At 49.8% G+C, this 17,587-nt stretch overlaps 1 protein-coding gene across 2 annotated transcripts in view; it reads left to right on the forward strand.

The window, feature by feature from the left end:
• YPEL1 (yippee like 1) overlaps positions 1-17,587 on the forward strand; it is a 37,083-nt gene that overhangs the window by 15,792 nt on the left and 3,704 nt on the right. Inside the window, exons 2-5 of one of the 2 annotated variants that reach the window (XM_073006972.1) lie at positions 6,300-6,580; positions 14,992-15,035; positions 15,376-15,484; positions 17,319-17,478. In XM_073006972.1, the coding sequence (XP_072863073.1) occupies positions 6,464-6,580; positions 14,992-15,035; positions 15,376-15,484; positions 17,319-17,429 (381 nt within the window). In that variant the 5' untranslated portion in view covers positions 6,300-6,463 and the 3' untranslated portion in view covers positions 17,430-17,478. The remainder of the gene's footprint in view (positions 1-6,299; positions 6,581-14,991; positions 15,036-15,375; positions 15,485-17,318; positions 17,479-17,587) is intronic. The other variant, XM_007974912.3, reaches the window with a different exon arrangement.

A 17,587-nucleotide genomic window follows, 5' to 3' on the forward strand; every position in this document is an offset into this window, starting at 1 on the left:
GTGTCTATGAAATCTTAAGTCACCTCTTTTTAAAAAATGTACCTTTTAGGCCGGGTGCGGGGGCTCACGCCTGTAATCTCAGCACTCTGGGGGACCGAGTCAGGCAGATCACTTGAGGCCAGGAGTTTGAGACCAGCCTGGCCAACATGGTGAAACTCCGTCGCTACTAAAAATACAAAAATTAGTCGGGCGTAGGGCTGGACGCAGTGGCTCACGCCTGTAATCCCAGCACTTTGGGGGGCCAAGGTGGGTGGATCACCTCAGGTTGGGAGTTCGAGACCAGCCTGACCAACATGGAGAAACCCCATCGCTACTAAAAATACAAAATTAGCTGGGCGTGGTGGTGCATGCCTGTAATCCCAGCTGCTTGGGAGGCTGGGGCTGAGGCAGGAGAATCACTTGAACCTGGGAGGCGGAGGTTGCGGTAAGCCAAGATCGTGCCACTGCACTCCAGCCTGGGCAACAAGGATGAAACTGTCTCAAAAAATGGAAAAAAGAAAAATTAGGTGTGGTGGTGCATGCCAGTAGTCCCAGCCAGTCGGGAGGCTGAGGCAGGAGAATCACTTGAACCTGGGAGGCAGAGGTTGCGGTGAGCAGAGATGGCACCACTGCACTCCAGCCTGGGCGACAGAGACTCCATCTCAAAAAAAATAAAAAAAAAACCTTTAAATTAAAAATGTATCTTTGATGTTTTTTATTTGAACTATACATAGTAAGCAGCATGTTTGTTTGTCTATGTTTGTTTGTTTTCTTGAGATGGAGTCTTGCTCTGTCACCAGGCTGGAGTGCAGTGGTACGATCTCAGCTCACTGCAGCCTCCGCCTCCTGGGTTCAAGTGATTCTCCTGCCTCAGCCTCCCTAGTAGCTGGGACTACAGGCACACGCCACCACGCCCAGCTCATTTTTGTATTTTTAATAGAGATAGGGTTTTACCATATTGGCCAGGATGGTCTCGAACCCCTGACCTCGTGATCTGCCTGCCTTGGCCTCCCAAAGTGCTGGGATTACAGGTGTGAGCCGCCGCGCCCAACCTTAATAGTATTTTTGTGTATTTACACTTTTTATTTTAGAGAACTTGAAACCCATTAATGCACATGTACCTACATAATCCACACATATGTGTGTGTGTGTGTGTGTGTGTGTGTATCGCATATCCATTTTATCTGTATAATATATGTATATCCAGGCCGGGCACGGTGGCTCAAGCCTGTAATCCCAGCACTTTGGGAGGCCGAGACGGGCGGATCACGAGGTCAGGAGATCGAGACCATCCTGTCTAACCCCGTGAAACCTCGTCTCTACTAAAAAATACAAAAAACTAGCCGGGCGAGGTGGCGGGCGCCTGTAGTCCCAGCTACTCGGGAGGCTGAGGCAGGAGAATGGCGTAAACCCGGGAGGCGGAGCTTGCAGTGAGCTGAGATCCAGCCACTGCACTCCAAGCCTGGGTGACAGACAGAGCGAGACTCTGTCTCAAAAAAAAAAAAAAATTATATATATATATATATATATATATATATATATCCATTATACTATAGTTTCCTGAAGTTTCCATCACAGGCACAGTCATGGCCACATTCCAGTAATGCTTATAATTCCACGACCCATATGGCTTAATGCATGCTTTGGTTTTCAGAATCTATCACTTACTTCTACAAATCAATAAGGAAAGGACCAGCAGCTAATAGAAAATGTGACCAAGATTTGAAAAGGAGGAACCGTAAAAGGTGCCCACCTGTACGGTCAGGTTGAAGCAAATTAAAGCCACAGTGAGATGCTGCCGCCTTATACCTGCCAGGCAGCAGAAATGTTAGCATTTGACCATGTCGAGTTGGCAGGATAAAGATCAGCAGGGACTCTTGTTCGTTGCTGGCAGGATGACCTTGTCACCAGCACTTGCGAGGTCGCCGCTAGGTGCACGGGCATCTGCTCCTGGGATTGTTCCAATGAAACACCTGCCTGAGCGGCTCAGGAGAGGTGACAGCGACAGCAGCACCATTTAGTAGCCAGCCTGCGAGCCGATACACATCCACACCCCATCAGTGGCTGCATGCGGTGTATCTGACGGGACACCAGGTGAAGGGGGCCCAGCTGCACAAGGGGACAGAGGCAGACTTGGCTGCACATCAGCAGAGAAGTCTCAGAATTGTCAGTATCAAGTTCAAAACACGGAACACGCAGCAGTGTGGCTCAGGGCCACACACGGGGTACAGCCATCAGGACAAGCAAAGACCAAGAAGCACCAAGTCCAAGTTAGGCAGCGTCTCAGGCCGGGGCACCGAGGAAGGGCACAGCAGCACCGTGGTGACCAGGTCCCAGTTCCATCCTGGGTGGCAGCCACAGGCCATTTGTGTCTTCCGTTCACACAATTACACACACTGCGTTGTGCCCATACACATCTTCAAACCTTCTAATACAGGCGTGCCTGCGCAGGTTGGGGTGGACGCCGTCCTGGGTGTCGTCCCACGGAAGGGCACAGGACAGGCTGCCGCCAGAGCAGAGGTCACATGGGGTGGGGGTGTGAGGGGTGCGTTTCAGGAGGAGCAGGTGCGAAGACACTGCTAGTGCTTGACTCTTCTTCCCAGACCTGTGCTCTTGAATTTGGGGAAACCCTTGCTCTTCTGTTGGGCCTGAAAGAAAATCCAGTGTGCCTGACTGTCTGCAGGCCCCCTGTCACGGGCTGAGCTGGGGTGGTGCCACCGGGAAAACTCAGCGCATGTCCCTGGTGCCAATGATGACAGCATCAGTCATGGACTTACCTTCTTTTGTTAATGAGATCTTAGAAATGTGAAAACAATACACTCTTCTTTAAAATAATTGTGGTCAGTACACATAACTCTTACTTACCATCTTAACCATTTCTTTTTTTTTTTTTTTTTTTTTTTTTTTTTTGAGAGGGAGTCTCGCGCTGTGGCCCAGGCTGGAGTGCAGTGGCCGGATCGCAGCTCACTGCAAGCTCCGCCTCCCGGGTTCACGCCATTCTCCTGCCTCAGCCTCCCTATAGCTGGGACTACAGGCACCCGCCACCTCACCCGGCTATTTTTTTGTATTTTTTAGTAGAGACGGGGTTTCACTGTGTTAGCCAGGATGGTCTCGATCTCCTGACCTCGTGATCCGCCCGTCTCGGCCTCCCAAAGTGCTGGGATTACAGGCTTGAGCCACCGCGCCCGGCCTAACCATTTCTAAGTATACAGTTCAGTGACATTAAATATATTCACATTTTTGTACAGCCATCACCACCCTCCAACCTCCAGAACTCTTCATGTTGCAAAACTGAAACACAGCACCCATGAAGCGGGGACTCCCCTGCCCCGGGCAGCTCTTTCTGTCTCTGAGTCCCACTACTCTACGGACCTCATAACAATATTTGTCCTTTGTGACTGGCTTACTTCACTGAGCATAGTGTCCTCAGGGTTCCTCCATGTTGTAGCTGTGACAGGAGTCCCTTCCTTTCAAAGGCTGGATAACAATTCCATTGTATGCAGACGCCGCATTTTGATTTTGATGCTGCCCGTTTGTGGAGGGACACTCTGCTGCTTCCCCCCCGTGGCTGTTGTGGATAATGCTGCTGTGAGCGTGGGTGTGCAGACGTGGCTTTGAGACCCTGTTTTCTGTTGTTGTGGATTTATACCCAGCAGTGGGATTGCTGGAGCCCATGGTAATTCTGTGTTTCATTTTTTGAGGAATTACCATACTGTTTCCCACAGTGCCTCCAGCATTTTACGTTTTTACCCGCAATGCAGGAGGTTCCGATTCCTCCACATCCTCACCAACGCTTATCTTCCATGTGTGTGTTGATAGTAGCTGTCCTAGAGGGTGTGCGGTGGTGTCTCAGCGTGTCCTCATCTGCCTCCCTCAGGATCAGTGACATGGAGCATCTTTTCACGTGCTTGTAGGCCATTTGTATATCATCTTCGGAGAAATGTTTACATAAGTCCTTTGTCCGTTTTTAATCAGATTGGGGTTGTTTTGCTGAGTTGTAGGAGTTTCTTAAATACATTCTAATAACTATATAGAATATAGATAATAGGTCCTTTGTCCATTTTTTAATCAGATTATGTTTCTTTTTGCTGAGTTTTTTTAATATATTCTAATAACTAGAATATATAGAGAATATAGATATATACATCCTTTATCCATTTCTTTTTTTTTTTTTTTTTTTTTTGAGACGGAGTCTCACTTTGTCGCCCAGGGTGGAGTGCAGTGATGTGATCTCGGCTCACTGCAACCTCGGCCTCCTGGGTTCCAGCGATTCTCCTGCCTCAGCCTCCCAAGTAGCTGTGATTACAGGCTCCTGCCACCACTCCTAGTTAATTTTTGTATTTTTAGTAGAGATGGGGTTTTGCCATGTTGACCAGGGTGGTCTCCAACTCCTGACTTCAGGTGATCCACCTGCCTCAGCCTCCCAAAGTGCTGGGATTACAGGTATGAGCCACCACGCCCGGCCCTGTTTCTTTTTCTTTTTTTTTTTTTCTTTTTTTTTTTTTTTTGAGACAGAGCCTCGCTCTGTCACCCAGGCTGGAGTGCAATAGCGCAATCTTGGCTCACTGCAAGCTCCACCTCCTTCAGGTTCACGCCATTCTCCTGCCTCAGCCTCCCGAGTAGCTGGGACTACAGGCGCCCGCCACCACGCCTGGCTAATTTTTTGTATTTTTAGTAGAGACAGGGTTTCACCGTGTTAGCCAGGATGGTCTCGATCTCCTGACCTTGTGATCCACCCACCTTGGCCTCCCAAAGTGCTGGGATTACAGGCATGAGCCACTGTGCCCAGCCCACACCTGGCCCTTTATCCACTTTTTTAACCAGTTTGTTTGTTTTGCTGAGTTGTAGGAGTTTTTTTGTTTTTTGTTTTTTGACATATTCCAATAACTAGGATAGAGAATATAGATATATAGAGAATATGTATAGAGAGAAAATAGAATATATGTGTTCTAGATATTAATATGATTTTAAAATATTTTCCCTCATTCTCTGGGTTGCCTCTGTTGATAGTATCCTTTGAAGCACAAAAGTTTTTATTTATTTGTTTAGAGACAGGGTTTCGCTCTGTTGCTTAGGCTGGAGTGCAGTTGGACGATCTCAACTCATTTCAGCCTCAACTTCCCAGGCTCAAGCCATCCTCCCCCCTCAGCTGTCCCAAGTAGCTGGGACCACAGGCACAGGGACCACACCCAGCTAATTTTGTGTATTTTTAGTTGAGATGAGGTATTTCTTTGTTACCCAGGCTGGTTTTGAGCTCCTGGGCTCCAGTGGTCCACCCACCTCAGCCTCCCAAAGTGCTGGGACCACAGGTGTGAGCGCTGCATCGAGTCAAAAGTTGCACATTTTCACGAAGTCTAATGTGTCTATTTTTCTTTTGCTGCCCCTGCTTTTGGTATCACATCCAAGAGATCATTGCCAAATCCAGTGTCATGAAGCTTTTCCCCTGTGTTTCCTTCTAAGAGTTTTATAGTCTTAGCTCTCACAGTTAGGTCGTTTATTTTGAGTTAATTTATATACGGTGTTAGGTAGGAGTCCAGCTTTATATTTTTGTAGGCGGATATCCAGTTGTTGTGACACTATTTGTTGAAAGACTGTCCTTTCCCCATCGAATAGTCTTGACACCCTTGTTGAAGATCATTTGACCATACATGAGGGTTTATTTCAGGACTGGAATTTCTTAAAGATTAAATAATACTGGACCCATCCCTCACATTCCTCAGTGTCCTAGTGCCCTGCATGGTGAGTTCCCGGATTCGGGGTGGGGTGCATCCAGCCCTGCCACTGGGCCCGCTCACTAGAAGTCTTGGTTCCGCCTCTTCTTTCATGTTTCCCAAAGCCAAACCTGGTATAAGAAGAATTTGAATCAATGTTTTTCTCAAATTATTTGCATGTAAAAGGAGTTCACTTTTTCACTTGCAACTAAATGTAAAGTGGTTAAGCAGTGGCATGGGTCAGTGTTCATTTTGTCTACAATTGATACTAAAGAGTTAGATCTTGGTAGACGCAGTGGCGCTTGTAATCCTAGCACTTTGGGAGGCCGGGCGTGGTGGCGTGTTCCTGTAATCCCAGCTACTCGGAGGCTGAGGCAGGAGAATCGCTTGAACCCAGGAGGAGGAGGTTGCAGTGACCTGAGATTGCGCCACTGCATTCCAGCCTGCACAGTAGAGTGAGCCTCGATCTCAAAAAAAAAAGATCTTTAACTTCCAGTCCTGCTGCCCCCGCCCCCTGCGTGTTTGCTTCACAATACATGAATCCCATACGTGCCTCCTTCACACGCGTGTTCTCTCTGTAACCCACCGCTTTGTCTGATTGGTTGACAGGTTACGTTTTTCTCTCGTCCCAGCTGTGTGGACAGTGCCACACGCCCTCCTGGACAACGACGGCTCTTGCGTGCATTTTCCAGTGTTTCTTTTGTCAGAGAGGCCAGCAGAGCCGCGGTTCTTCCAGAACCAGCCCTGAGCTGAGTGAGGAGTGCCCAGGAGAGATGGTGAAAATGACAAAGTCCAAAACTTTCCAAGCGTATCTGCCGAATTGTCACCGAACGTACAGCTGCATCCACTGCAGAGCACACCTGGCCAATCATGATGAGCTCATCTCCAAGGCAAGTGGCTTATGCCAAAAAACTGATAGCACAATGAATATTTGTTGTGGTGGTGGTACCTACTTAGCGGAAGAATATTTAAGCATCACATGACTTCCTGAGTGTGCTGTGTCCTGAACGTCTAGAGCCTTCCAGGCAGTGCTGGTGAGCGTTTTGTGCATGGTTAACTGTGGCTATGCCACGATCTCAGATGTGATCCTGGCACAGTGGTTTCCAGGGTTTCCAGGGCCGGGCAGCTGGGACTGCCAGGATCACGAGCGGCAAGGTGAATCACTTGTTTCTCAGAGCAGAAAACCAGAGAGGACTGAATGAGCAAAAGAAGTCTAGAAAAATCTGTGGAAATAGTTTAATAATAAGGGTATTAAGAATTTTTTTTTTTTTTTTTTTTTTTTTTTTTTGAGACGGAGTCTCGCTCTGTCGCCCAGGCTGGAGTGCAGTGGCTGGATCTCAGCTCACTGCAAGCTCCGCCTCCCGGGTTTACGCCATTCTCCTGCCTCAGCCTCCCGAGTAGCTGGGACTACAGGCGTCCGCCACCTCGCCCGGCTAGTTTTTTGTATTTTTTAGTAGAGACGGGGTTTCACCGTGTTAGCCAGGATGGTCTCGATCTCCTGACCTCGTGATCCGCCCGCCTCGGCCTCCCAAAGTGCTGGGATTACAGGCTTGAGCCACCGCGCCCGGCCGGTATTAAGAAATTTTAAAAACTCAGTATGGTTAAGAAGGAAAGGAGTTGCTCAGGAAGATGCCCCAGAGGATGTGACTGCGTTTGCAGGGTCTGTAGGAGCCCTGGGTGAAGCTCTGGCTGGTCTCTGTGCACAGGACCCGTGAGCAGCCTTGAAGATGTAAATAAGATCCCCCGGCCCCTCCTTACTGTGCTGAGCTCCTTATTAGCCGTTGTGTGGCGTTTATCATCAACCAGCTGTGAACATTTAAACAGGTCAAACATCACGGAGGAGCTGATGCTCACTCAGGGCATGACAGTGTTCTCCCCACATCCTCAGGTCATGACCTCCCCCTAGCCCCACAGGTTGTGACCTCCCCCCATCCTCAGGTCATGACATCTCCCCATCTTCACAGGTCATGACCACTTTGGAAACAAAGTTTGTCAGGAAGTTGTACCTTTCAGGAATCTTTTCTTCTTTAATAGGTATTTTATTTATTTATTTGTTTGTTTATTTTGTAGAGACAGGGTTTTACCATGTTGCCCAGGCTGGTCTTGTACTCCTGGCCTCAAGTGATCCTCCTGCCTTGGCCTCCCAAAGTGCTGGGATCATCGGTGTGAGCCGCCACGCCTAGCCAGGAGTCTCTTAGGTTTCCTGTTTAACTCAATGAGAAGAACATTTACCTGCTTGTACTTTCACTAGGTAATAGTGAGAGGCTCCTCATGTCATCATCTGAGATAGAAACTGTTGAACGAGGCAGAGTTTCTGCTCTCTCATTGCCTCTGGGGCTCCTGTGTGCACTGGGAAGTGTGAGGTGAGAAGTAGAAGGAGCCAGGCACCTCATTTCCTCAGTGTTTTCTGAGGTAGGCTCAGTGTGTAAAATGACATGAGGTAACAAGAGGCGGAGCTGCTCTGGGCCCCCAGGTAGGGGCAGTGAAGCTTGTGACCTTGTGGAGCCCTGTGACACCTGTGTGTTGGCCATGACCTAAACAGGTGACCTGAGCACTGAGCAGGTGGTCAGTGTCCAGCCCCATGCATGGTTTTGTTTCGGAAGCGTGCCAGGTATGTTCATTGCTACATGGTCAAAAGGAATTTGAGATGCTTCTGTTGAAGAGCCTGGAGGTCATCACTGAGCTGTTTTAAAAATTGTATCAGCTGGGTACGGTGGCTCACGCCTGTAATCCCAGCACTTTGGGAGATCTAGGTGGGCGGATCACCTGAGGTCAGGAGTTGGAGACCAGACCAGCCTGACCAACATGAAGAAACCCCGTCTCTACTGGAAAAAAAAAAATATATATATATATATGGCCAGGCACAGTGGCTCACGCCTGTAATCCCAGCACTTTGGGAGGCCAAGGCAGGCAGATCACGAGGTCAGGAGATCGATACCATCCTGGCTAACACAGTGAAACCCCATCTCCACTAAAAATACAAAAAATTAGCCGGGCGTGGTGGCGGGCGCCTGTAGTCCCAGCTACTTGGGAGGCTGAGGCAGGAGAATGGCGTGAACCCGGGAGGCAGAGGTTGCAGCGAGCCGAGATAGTGCCACTGCACTCCAGCCTGGGCGACAGAGTGATACTCCATCTCAAAAATTAAAAAAAAAAAAAATACAAAATTAGCTGGGTGTAGTGGCACATGCCTGTAATCCCAGCTACTTGGGAGGCTGAGGCAGGAGAATCATTTGAACCCAGGAGGCAGACTTTGTGGTGAGCCGAGATTGCACCACTGCACTCCAGCCTGGGCAACAAGAGTGAAACTCTGTCTAAAAAAGAAAAAAAAAAAATTGTATCAAGAGCAGAAGCCTGGCTGGGCACGGTGGCTTACACCTGTAATCCCAGCACTTTGGAAGGCCAAGGTGGGTGGATCACTTGAGGTCAGGAGTTTAAGACCAGCATGGCTAACATGGTGAAACACCGTCTCTATTAAAAAATACAAAAAAATTAGCTGGGCATGGTGGCACACACCTGTAATCCCAGCTATTCAGGAGACTGAGACATGAGAATTGCTTGAATGTGGGAGGCAGAGGTTGCAGTGAGCTGAGATCACACCAGTACACTCCAGCCTGGATGACTGAGAGTGAGACTCTGTCTCAAAAAAAAAAAAGAAAGAAAGAAAAGAAAAGCAGAAGCCTGCTCAGAAGTCATTCGGTGCCAAATGAGCGTTTCAGGACGAAAAAAGTGCCAAGAACTAAGCTCTCTGAGCACACAGACCACCAGAAAGGATTGGACCCCGTGCCTCCATGGGTGATGGGCCGGGTGAGGTGGCACATGGGCCAGGCGAGATGGCAGGATGACGACGAGAGTGAGCTCTTCTCCCTTCCGTGGTGATTCTGATGAGGATTCACTGAGACCACAGAGAACACCTGCCCCACAGAACAGGCTCCAGCACCTGCGAGGCGAGAGGCACTGTCTCCAGAGCCTCTAAGTTAGTATTTGTCACTAACAAGGGATCCCCTGGCTCCAGGGAGCCTGTTGCTGCTGTAGGCAGCTCTGGTTACTAGAAAGCTCCATCTAGTTAGCAAACTCTGATCTGTGGTCCAAATCTGCCACACCACCTGTTTATGCAAGGTTTTCATAGATCACAGCTGTGCTCATCTGTTTACAGAGTAATTAGAACAAGGACCATATGTCCCCCAAAGCCTAAACTACTTCTCTCCTGGCTCTAATTTACAGAAGGAGTTTGCTGGCCCCAACTCTGATAAGACAGCTCTGAGTCTGAATCACAGAGCTGCTCTTGTCTCTGAGCCAAACCCTATTTAAAAGTAAGCACTTTCAGAGTAGGTGAGAATTAGGAAATTCAGTCCAGAAAATTGAAGACTGATGAGGATGTGGGAAGAGTCTATAAGATGATTATTAAACTGAACATAGGCCGGGCGCGGTGGCTCACGCCTGTAATCCCAGCACTTTGGGAGGCCGAGGTGGGCGGATCACGAGGTCAGGAGATCGAGACCATCCTGGCTGACACAGTGAAACCCTGTCTCTGCTAAAAATACAAAAAATTAGCCGGGCGTGGTGTCGGGCGCCTGTAGTCCCAGCTACTCGGGAGGCTGAGGCAGGAGAATGGTGTGAACCAGGGAGGCGGAGCTTGCAGTGAGCTGAGATTGCACCACTGCACTCCAGCCTGGGCAACAGAGCAAGACTCTTTCTCAAAAAAAAAAAAAAAAAACTGAACATAGAACAATATTCCTAATCCTAGAATGCCACTTAAGGGAATACTCATTTTTAAGCCTGAATGCTGAGGAAAAAGAGCCTCCCCAGATCTCAGCAGCTTAAAACACAGGTTTATTTCATGCTCAGGTGGGATGTCTACCAGGGACAGCTGGGGGCTCTGCTTTGTTGTTGTTGTTGTTGTTGTTTGAGACAGCCTTGTTTTGTCCCCCAGGCTGGAGTGCAGTGGCGTCATCTCCACTCACTGCAACCTCTTGTCTCCCAGGTTCAAGCGAGTCTCCTGCCTCAGCCTCCCAAGTAGCTCAGATTACAGGTGTCTGCCACCACACCCAGCTAATTTTTTGTATTTTTAGTAGAGATGGGGTTTCACCATGTTGTCCAGGCTGGTCTCGAACTCCTGGCCTCAAGTGATCCTCCCAACTCGGCCTCCCAAAGTGCTGGGATTATAGGCATGAGGCATTGTGCCGGGCCCTTTTCATTTTTTAAAAATTATATAATATTGCTCATAATCACATTAAAATAATGTATATGTGTAAACAAGGAGACTTGCTTCGTCCTCCTGCCTTGTCCTGCTCCATTCCTTGGAGATGTCACTGTTAGTAGTTTGGCATCTGTTGTCTTTATTTTGTTTTAATGGAAACATATTTTTCACTTTATTATTATTATTATTATTATTATTATTATTATTATTTTTGAGATGGAGTCTTGCTCTGTCGCCCAGGCTGGAGTGGTGGCACAATCTTGGATCACTGCAAGCCCTGCCTCCCAGGTTCACGCCATTCTCCTGCCTCAGCCTCCCGAGTAGCTGGGACTATAGGCGCCCGCCACCATGCCTGGCTAATTTTTTGTGTTTTTAGTAGAGATGGGGTTTCACCATGTTAGCCAGGATGGTCTCGATCTCCTGACCTCGTGATCTAATTTCACTTTAAATAAAGGGCTCAAGTGACACTTTATAGCTAAACTTTTCCTCACTTAATATTTTATGACTTTTTTTTTTTTTTTGAGGCGGAGTCTCGCTCTGTTGCCCAGGCTGGAGTGCAGTGGCCAGATCTCAGCTCACTGCAAGCTCCACCTCCCAGATTTACGCCATTTTCCTGCCTCAGCCTCCCGAGTAGCTGGGACTACAGGCGCCTGCCACCTCACCCGGCTAGTTTTTTGTATTTTTTAGTAGAGACAGGGTTTCACTGTGTCAGCCAGGATGGTCTCCATCTCCTGACCTCGTGATCCGCCCATCTCGGCCTCCCAAAGTGCTGAGATTACAGGCTTGAGCCACCGCGCCCGGCCTATTTTATGACTTTTATGACTCTCTCTCTTTCCTTCCTTCCTTCCTTCCTTCCTTCCTTCCTTCCTTCCTTCCTTCCTTCCTTCCTTCCTTCCTTCCTCTCTTCCTTCCTCTCTTCCTCTCTTTTTTCTTCTTTTCTTTTTCTTTCTTTCTTTTCTTTCTTTCTTTTCTTTCTCTTTCTCTCTCTCTCTCTCTCTCTTTCTCTCTCTCTTTCCTTCTTTCCTTCTGTCTTTCTCTCTTTCTCTCTCTCTTTCTCTCTCTCTTTCTCTCTCTCTTTCTCTCTTTCTCTCTTTCTTTCCTTCTTTCCTTCTTTCTGTCTGTCTGTCTTTCGACAGGGCTTCTCCTGTCACCCAAGCTGGAGTGCAGTGGCAAAATCTCAGCTCACTGCAACCTCCACATCCCGTGCTCAAGTGATTTTCCTGCCTCAGCCTCCCAAGTAACTGGGACTTCAGGCTCACAGACACCAGGCCCTGCTAATTTTTGTACTTTTTGTAGGGACAGGGTTTTGCCATGTTGCCTGGGCTGGTCTTGAACTCCTGACCTCAGGTGATCTGCCTGCCCTGGCGTCTCAAAGTGCTGGAATTACAGCCATAGTGCCTAGCCTATGACTGTTTTTCCATATCTGCTCCTACCTTCCCATCCCCTGCATGAGGCCCATAGGTGGATGCAGCTGCTTACTCACTTATGGATGAGTACCTGACTTCCTGGTTAAGGCTTTTTTTGTTTTGTTTTGTTTTGTTTTTGTGAGACGGAGCCTCGCTCTGTAGCCCAGTCTGGAGTATAGTGGTGCAATCTCAGCTCACTGCAACCCCCACCTCCCGGGTCCCAGTTCAAGCAATTCTCCTGCCTCAACCTCCCGAGTAGCTGGGATTACAGACATGCACCACCATGCCCAGCTAATTTTTGTATTTTTAGTAGAGACGGGGTTTCACCATGTTGGCCAGGCTGGTCTTGAACTCCTGAACTTGTGATTCGCCTGCCTCAGCCTTGCAAAGTGCTGGGATTACAGGCGTGAACCACCGTGCCCAGACTTTTTAAAAAAATTTTTTGAGGCAAAGTTTCACTCTTGTTGCCCAGGCTGGAACGCAGTGGCACGATCTCAGCTCACTGCAACCTCTACCTCCTGGGTTCAAGTGATTCTCCTGCCTCAGCCTCCTGAGTAGCTGGGAATACAGGCACCCTCCACCATGCCCAGCTAATTTTTGTATTTTTATTAGAGACAGGGTTTCTCCATGTTGGCCAGGCTGGTCTTGAAATCCTGACCTCAGGTGATCCACCCACCTCGGCCTCCCAAAGTGCTGGGATTACAGGCGTGAGCCACTGCTCCCGGCCTCTTTATATTTTTAGAGGCAGTTTCTTGCTCTGTCCCCCAGGCTGGAGTGCAGTGGTGTAATCATGGCTCTTCGAACTCCTGAGCTCAAGCAGTCCTCCTGCCTCAGCCTGTTTTTTTGGTGGTTGTTTTCCTAATTATGAACACTATAACCTGTGACCATTCTTGTTGCATTTCCTTACTCAAGCTGGTTTGTTGTTTACTGTAAATTCTTAGAAGTGGGACTGACTGCTGGGTCCTATACTATGTGCCTTTTCCAGTTCAATATTGTCAAATCGTGTTTCAGTCACATTCCTCATAGCCTTTTGCCTTTGTTAGACCAAAAACCCCCAAAAAGGGCTGGGCACGGTGGTTCACGCCTGCCAATACAAAACCTCTTTGTTTTATACAGAAATGTTGCTTTCTTGTTTTCTTTCCAATGAAATTTAGATATGAAAATCTGACAGTGTACATCATGTATGACATATGCAGCTTCCTTTGTGGGAGTGGTATTGAGTGAGCATCTCTTACCAGCTGACCTAAGACATTTTTAAATGACAGCCTCCATTATAAACTGTAATATAAGCCAGGCACGTTGGCTCCCACCTGCAATCTCAACACTTTGGGAGGCCGAAGTGGGCGGATCACTTCAGGCCAGGAGTTCAAGACCAGCCTGGCCAACATGGCGAAACCCTATCTCTAAAATATCCTACCTCTAAAAATACAAAAATTAGCTCGGCCTAGTGGTGTGTGCCTATAGTCCTAGCTACTGGAGAGGCTCAGGCAGGAGAACTGCTTGAACCCTGGAGGCAGAGGCTACAGTGAGTCCAGGTAGTGTCACTGCACTTCAGCCTGAGTGACAAAGTGAGACTCCATCTCAAAAAAACCCCAACTGCCCCCAAAATTTTTGATTTGGTTTGCATTTCTTTGATTATGTTTGAGGTCGATCGAGACTTGAGGCTGGCACTGGAGCAGGCGTTCCCACTTGTCCCGTGAGGTCAAAGGTTGTGGAGAGTGACCAAGTGCATTGGGGGTGCAGATGCCCTATTCTGACTCTCTCACGCTTGGCCATCTTAGAACACGTGAATGTACCGTGCGCGGTTTCTCAGCGTGTGGTATTTTCCTGGTGGGACAGATGTCACTGGAAGAGCCTTTCTCCAAGTGAGAGGCTACCTTGTGCTGTGACTTTTTTTTTTTTTTTTTTGAGACAGAGTTTCACTCTTGTTGCCCAGGCTGGAGTGCAGTGGCGCAATCTTGGCTCACTGCAGCCTACACCTCCCAGGTTCAAGTGATTCTCCTGTCTTAGCCACCCAAGTAGCTGGGGTTACTGGCACCCGCCACCACGCTCAGCTAACTTTTGTATTTTTAGTAGAGGTGGGGTTTCACCATGTTGGCCAGGCTGGTCTCAAACTCCCGACCTCAGGTGATCCGCCCGCTTCAGCCTTCCAAAATGCTGGGGTTACAGGCATGAGCCACCGTAGTCAGTCATGCTGTGACTTTTAAAACATTTCAGTGGGAAAGTATGGACACTTCCCCCTGCGCCTAATATCTGACAGGGAGCGCATCTGAACTGCTGCAGAAGAGGCGGCGAGGAGAGCATTTTGAGGATCTGTGGGTTTTCGGGTAGAGAAAATCATTCGTGATCCCCTCTCAGAACTCTTCTAATCAGGTAGAGTTGTCCAGACATACGAAGCTCACCATTTAAAAACTGATTTTGCCGTGATTTCCAATAATAGTCACTTGCAGAATGTTGATGCAGCAGAATCAGCCACTTCCTGACCATCTACACTGAAAAACAGCTTGCAGCTCCGTTAAGTGGCTGTTGTTAGTAGAAGTGGAGTTCTGGAGGGGGACGCCGGTGTCTGCTCCCGGTGACCTGTCCAGGTGCAGCTAACAGAACTTGGGCCGCGGGGCTGGGCTCCCCTGGCGCTGGGCAGCACCACTTCGTTCCAGAAAGTACTCGCAGCCAATCTCACGGGACCTTCTTCTTTCAGTCCTTTCAGGGGAGCCAGGGACGCGCCTACCTCTTCAATTCCGTGTGAGTACCCTGGTTCAGCCTGGGGGGCGGCGTGGGCCCCGGGATGGCCTGGATGGCCTGGATGGCACCTCCCCAGCGCCCTGTGTAGAATCACCTGGTTAGGGGTCCTGAAAGAACCCACCATCCCCCGCCTGGGAGTTTCTGAAACGCACTAAGGATCTTGCCCCTAGCCTGTCTCATCACTGATCTTCCCCATTGATGGTGGGGGCGGGCAGGGTGGGGGGAGATGCAGGGCGCTGCTCTTTGGGAGGTTCCCTGTTTTGGGGGAACTCTTAGGGGAATGGGGCGGGGCCCGCTGAGGGGCAGGGCCTGCAGCACGGTGGCCCCTCTTTCCCCTCAGGGTGAACGTGGGCTGTGGCCCCGCAGAGGAGAGGGTCCTTCTCACCGGGCTGCATGCGGTCGCCGACATCTACTGCGAGAACTGCAAGACCACACTTGGGTGGAAATACGTGAGTGCCGCCGGTTTCTAAGGGACGCTCGTGCCACAAGGGGATGTGCCACTAAGTTGCCACTGACCCACACCTCTCCCTGCAGTGTGGCCCCTGGTACCAGTCACAGCGCTTTCAGAAACCCCAGCTCCTCAGCTGAGGCGGGCAGTCCAGGCTCCAGTGAGGCATGACCACACGGCTGCCCTCCAGCCTGGGTGACAGGCCCCAACCTAAAACAAAAAACAAAACACATGTTCAGGCCCATTTCTTCCTAAGCCAGGCTGTCTGCACCCAGCCTGCCCTCCGCCCCTGAGCAGAGCCTGCGTGTGGGAGGAGGCTGAGAGGGCTGCGGGGGACTGCAGGAGGCTGTGCCCGCCGTCAGGGACAAGCCTGGAAGATCCCTCAGCGCCAGACCTGCTGGAGTGAGAGTCAGAGAGCCGCCCATGAGCAGCTGCCCAGATCCCTCTTCCCCGGAGACCTTGATTTGAAGGTCGCAGTCCCCACCTCCTCTCCAGCCTTCACCTCTAGTTCCCTTCTCTCTCCACCACGTGGCTGATCTGGCCTCCAAAGCCAACAAACCTGGCCCCCTCAGGCCCTGCACCCTCTTGCCCCACTTCCCTCCTCCACACTGCCCTGAGGTCTCTCTTCCAGGCTCCACTCTCTGCCCGACCTTTGTGGCCGAGTCCTCCCCTCCCCCAGGCCACCTCAGATTCCATGGTTTTGACCCCCTGGCCATCTGCCGTCTGGTGGGTGCTCCCATGCCTTCCCTGGCTTGTTTTTGTTTGTTTTTGAGATGGTCTCAAACTCCTGACCTCAAGTGATCCACCCACCTCAGCCTCCCAAAGTGTTGGGATTACAGGCATGAGGCACCACGCCCGGCCGGCCTGCCTGCCTTTTTTGAAGGAGGCTTTCCCATTCAGGCTCTGGTGTTCGCCGGGTCCAGGCCACCTGCTCTCCCTCTTTCCTGAATTCCTGATCATCTCTGGTCTCCCAGATTCCTCGTGAGCTTTGGAAGGCCACAGTTCACATGGTGGAAACGGGCTCCACAAGACTGGCACGCATCCCCAGCCCTTCCCCCTGGTCAGTCAGCCCCTTACCCATCTGTGGGCCCCACTTCCAGAAACCCCTGCCTTCCCTGCATGGCCACCACACTGCATTCCCCTCTACGGCTGCACCCGCTGCTTCCTGCTGGCACAGTCCTTCCTGTGTCTGCCACACCTGGGGCTGCCACTTGGGTAGGCAGGACCCATCTTGGTCTTCTGTGTCCCTAGCACCAGGCCACACACTCAGCAAAACAAAAGGATGAGGATGTGTCTGTGGGAGAGAGATGTTAACTCCTCTCCATGCAGGGCCTTCTCCAGATACCCTGTTTCTTTGTTGTTGTTGTTTTTGTTTTTAGACAGGGTCTTGGTCGATCTCAGCTCATTGCAGCTTCGACCTTCTGGGTTGAAGCGGTCCTCCCACCTCAACCTCCCAAGTAGCTGGGACTACAGGCACACCACACCCAGCTAAGTTTTTGTTGCGTAGGCTTGTCTCGAACTCCTGGACTCAAGTCATCCTCCTGCCTTGGCCTCCCAAAGTGCTGGGATTACAGATGTGCACCACTGTGCCAGCCTCTGTCACTCTCCCTGTATTTGCCTTCACTCTAGTTCTGCACAGAATTCCTGGAGTGTAGTCTTTTGCATCTCTTCAAGCCTCTTACATCGCCCCACACGTAGTAAATTTTCAGTAAACAGATCTGCATTCACACTGTCCTACAAGTAATCCCAGCACTTTGGGAGCCTGAGGTGGAAGGATCACTTAAGCCCCGGAGGCCAAGGCTGCAGGGAGCTATGACCACACCACTGCATTCCAGGCTGGGCGACAGAGTGAGACCCTATCTCAAAACAAGCAAATGAAAAACATTTTAGTGTATGTGCTGCCGAAGCGAGCACATGAAAAACTTTCAACAACAAATGTAAAGTAAACCTGCACTGCCTCAGTGGACTCACCTGGAACAGACCCCTCAGCGCTGGGTGAGTGCACAGCTCAGGGAACATCGGGGTATAGTTAATAGTATAGACTTGGGGGGTTTTTTTTGCCGAGTGATGAAATTGAAAAGTGAAACCTTCTGTCCTGAAACCT

This window comes from Chlorocebus sabaeus, chromosome 19 (assembly GCF_047675955.1).
Source record: "Chlorocebus sabaeus isolate Y175 chromosome 19, mChlSab1.0.hap1, whole genome shotgun sequence".
Lineage (NCBI taxonomy): Eukaryota > Metazoa > Chordata > Mammalia > Primates > Cercopithecidae > Chlorocebus > Chlorocebus sabaeus.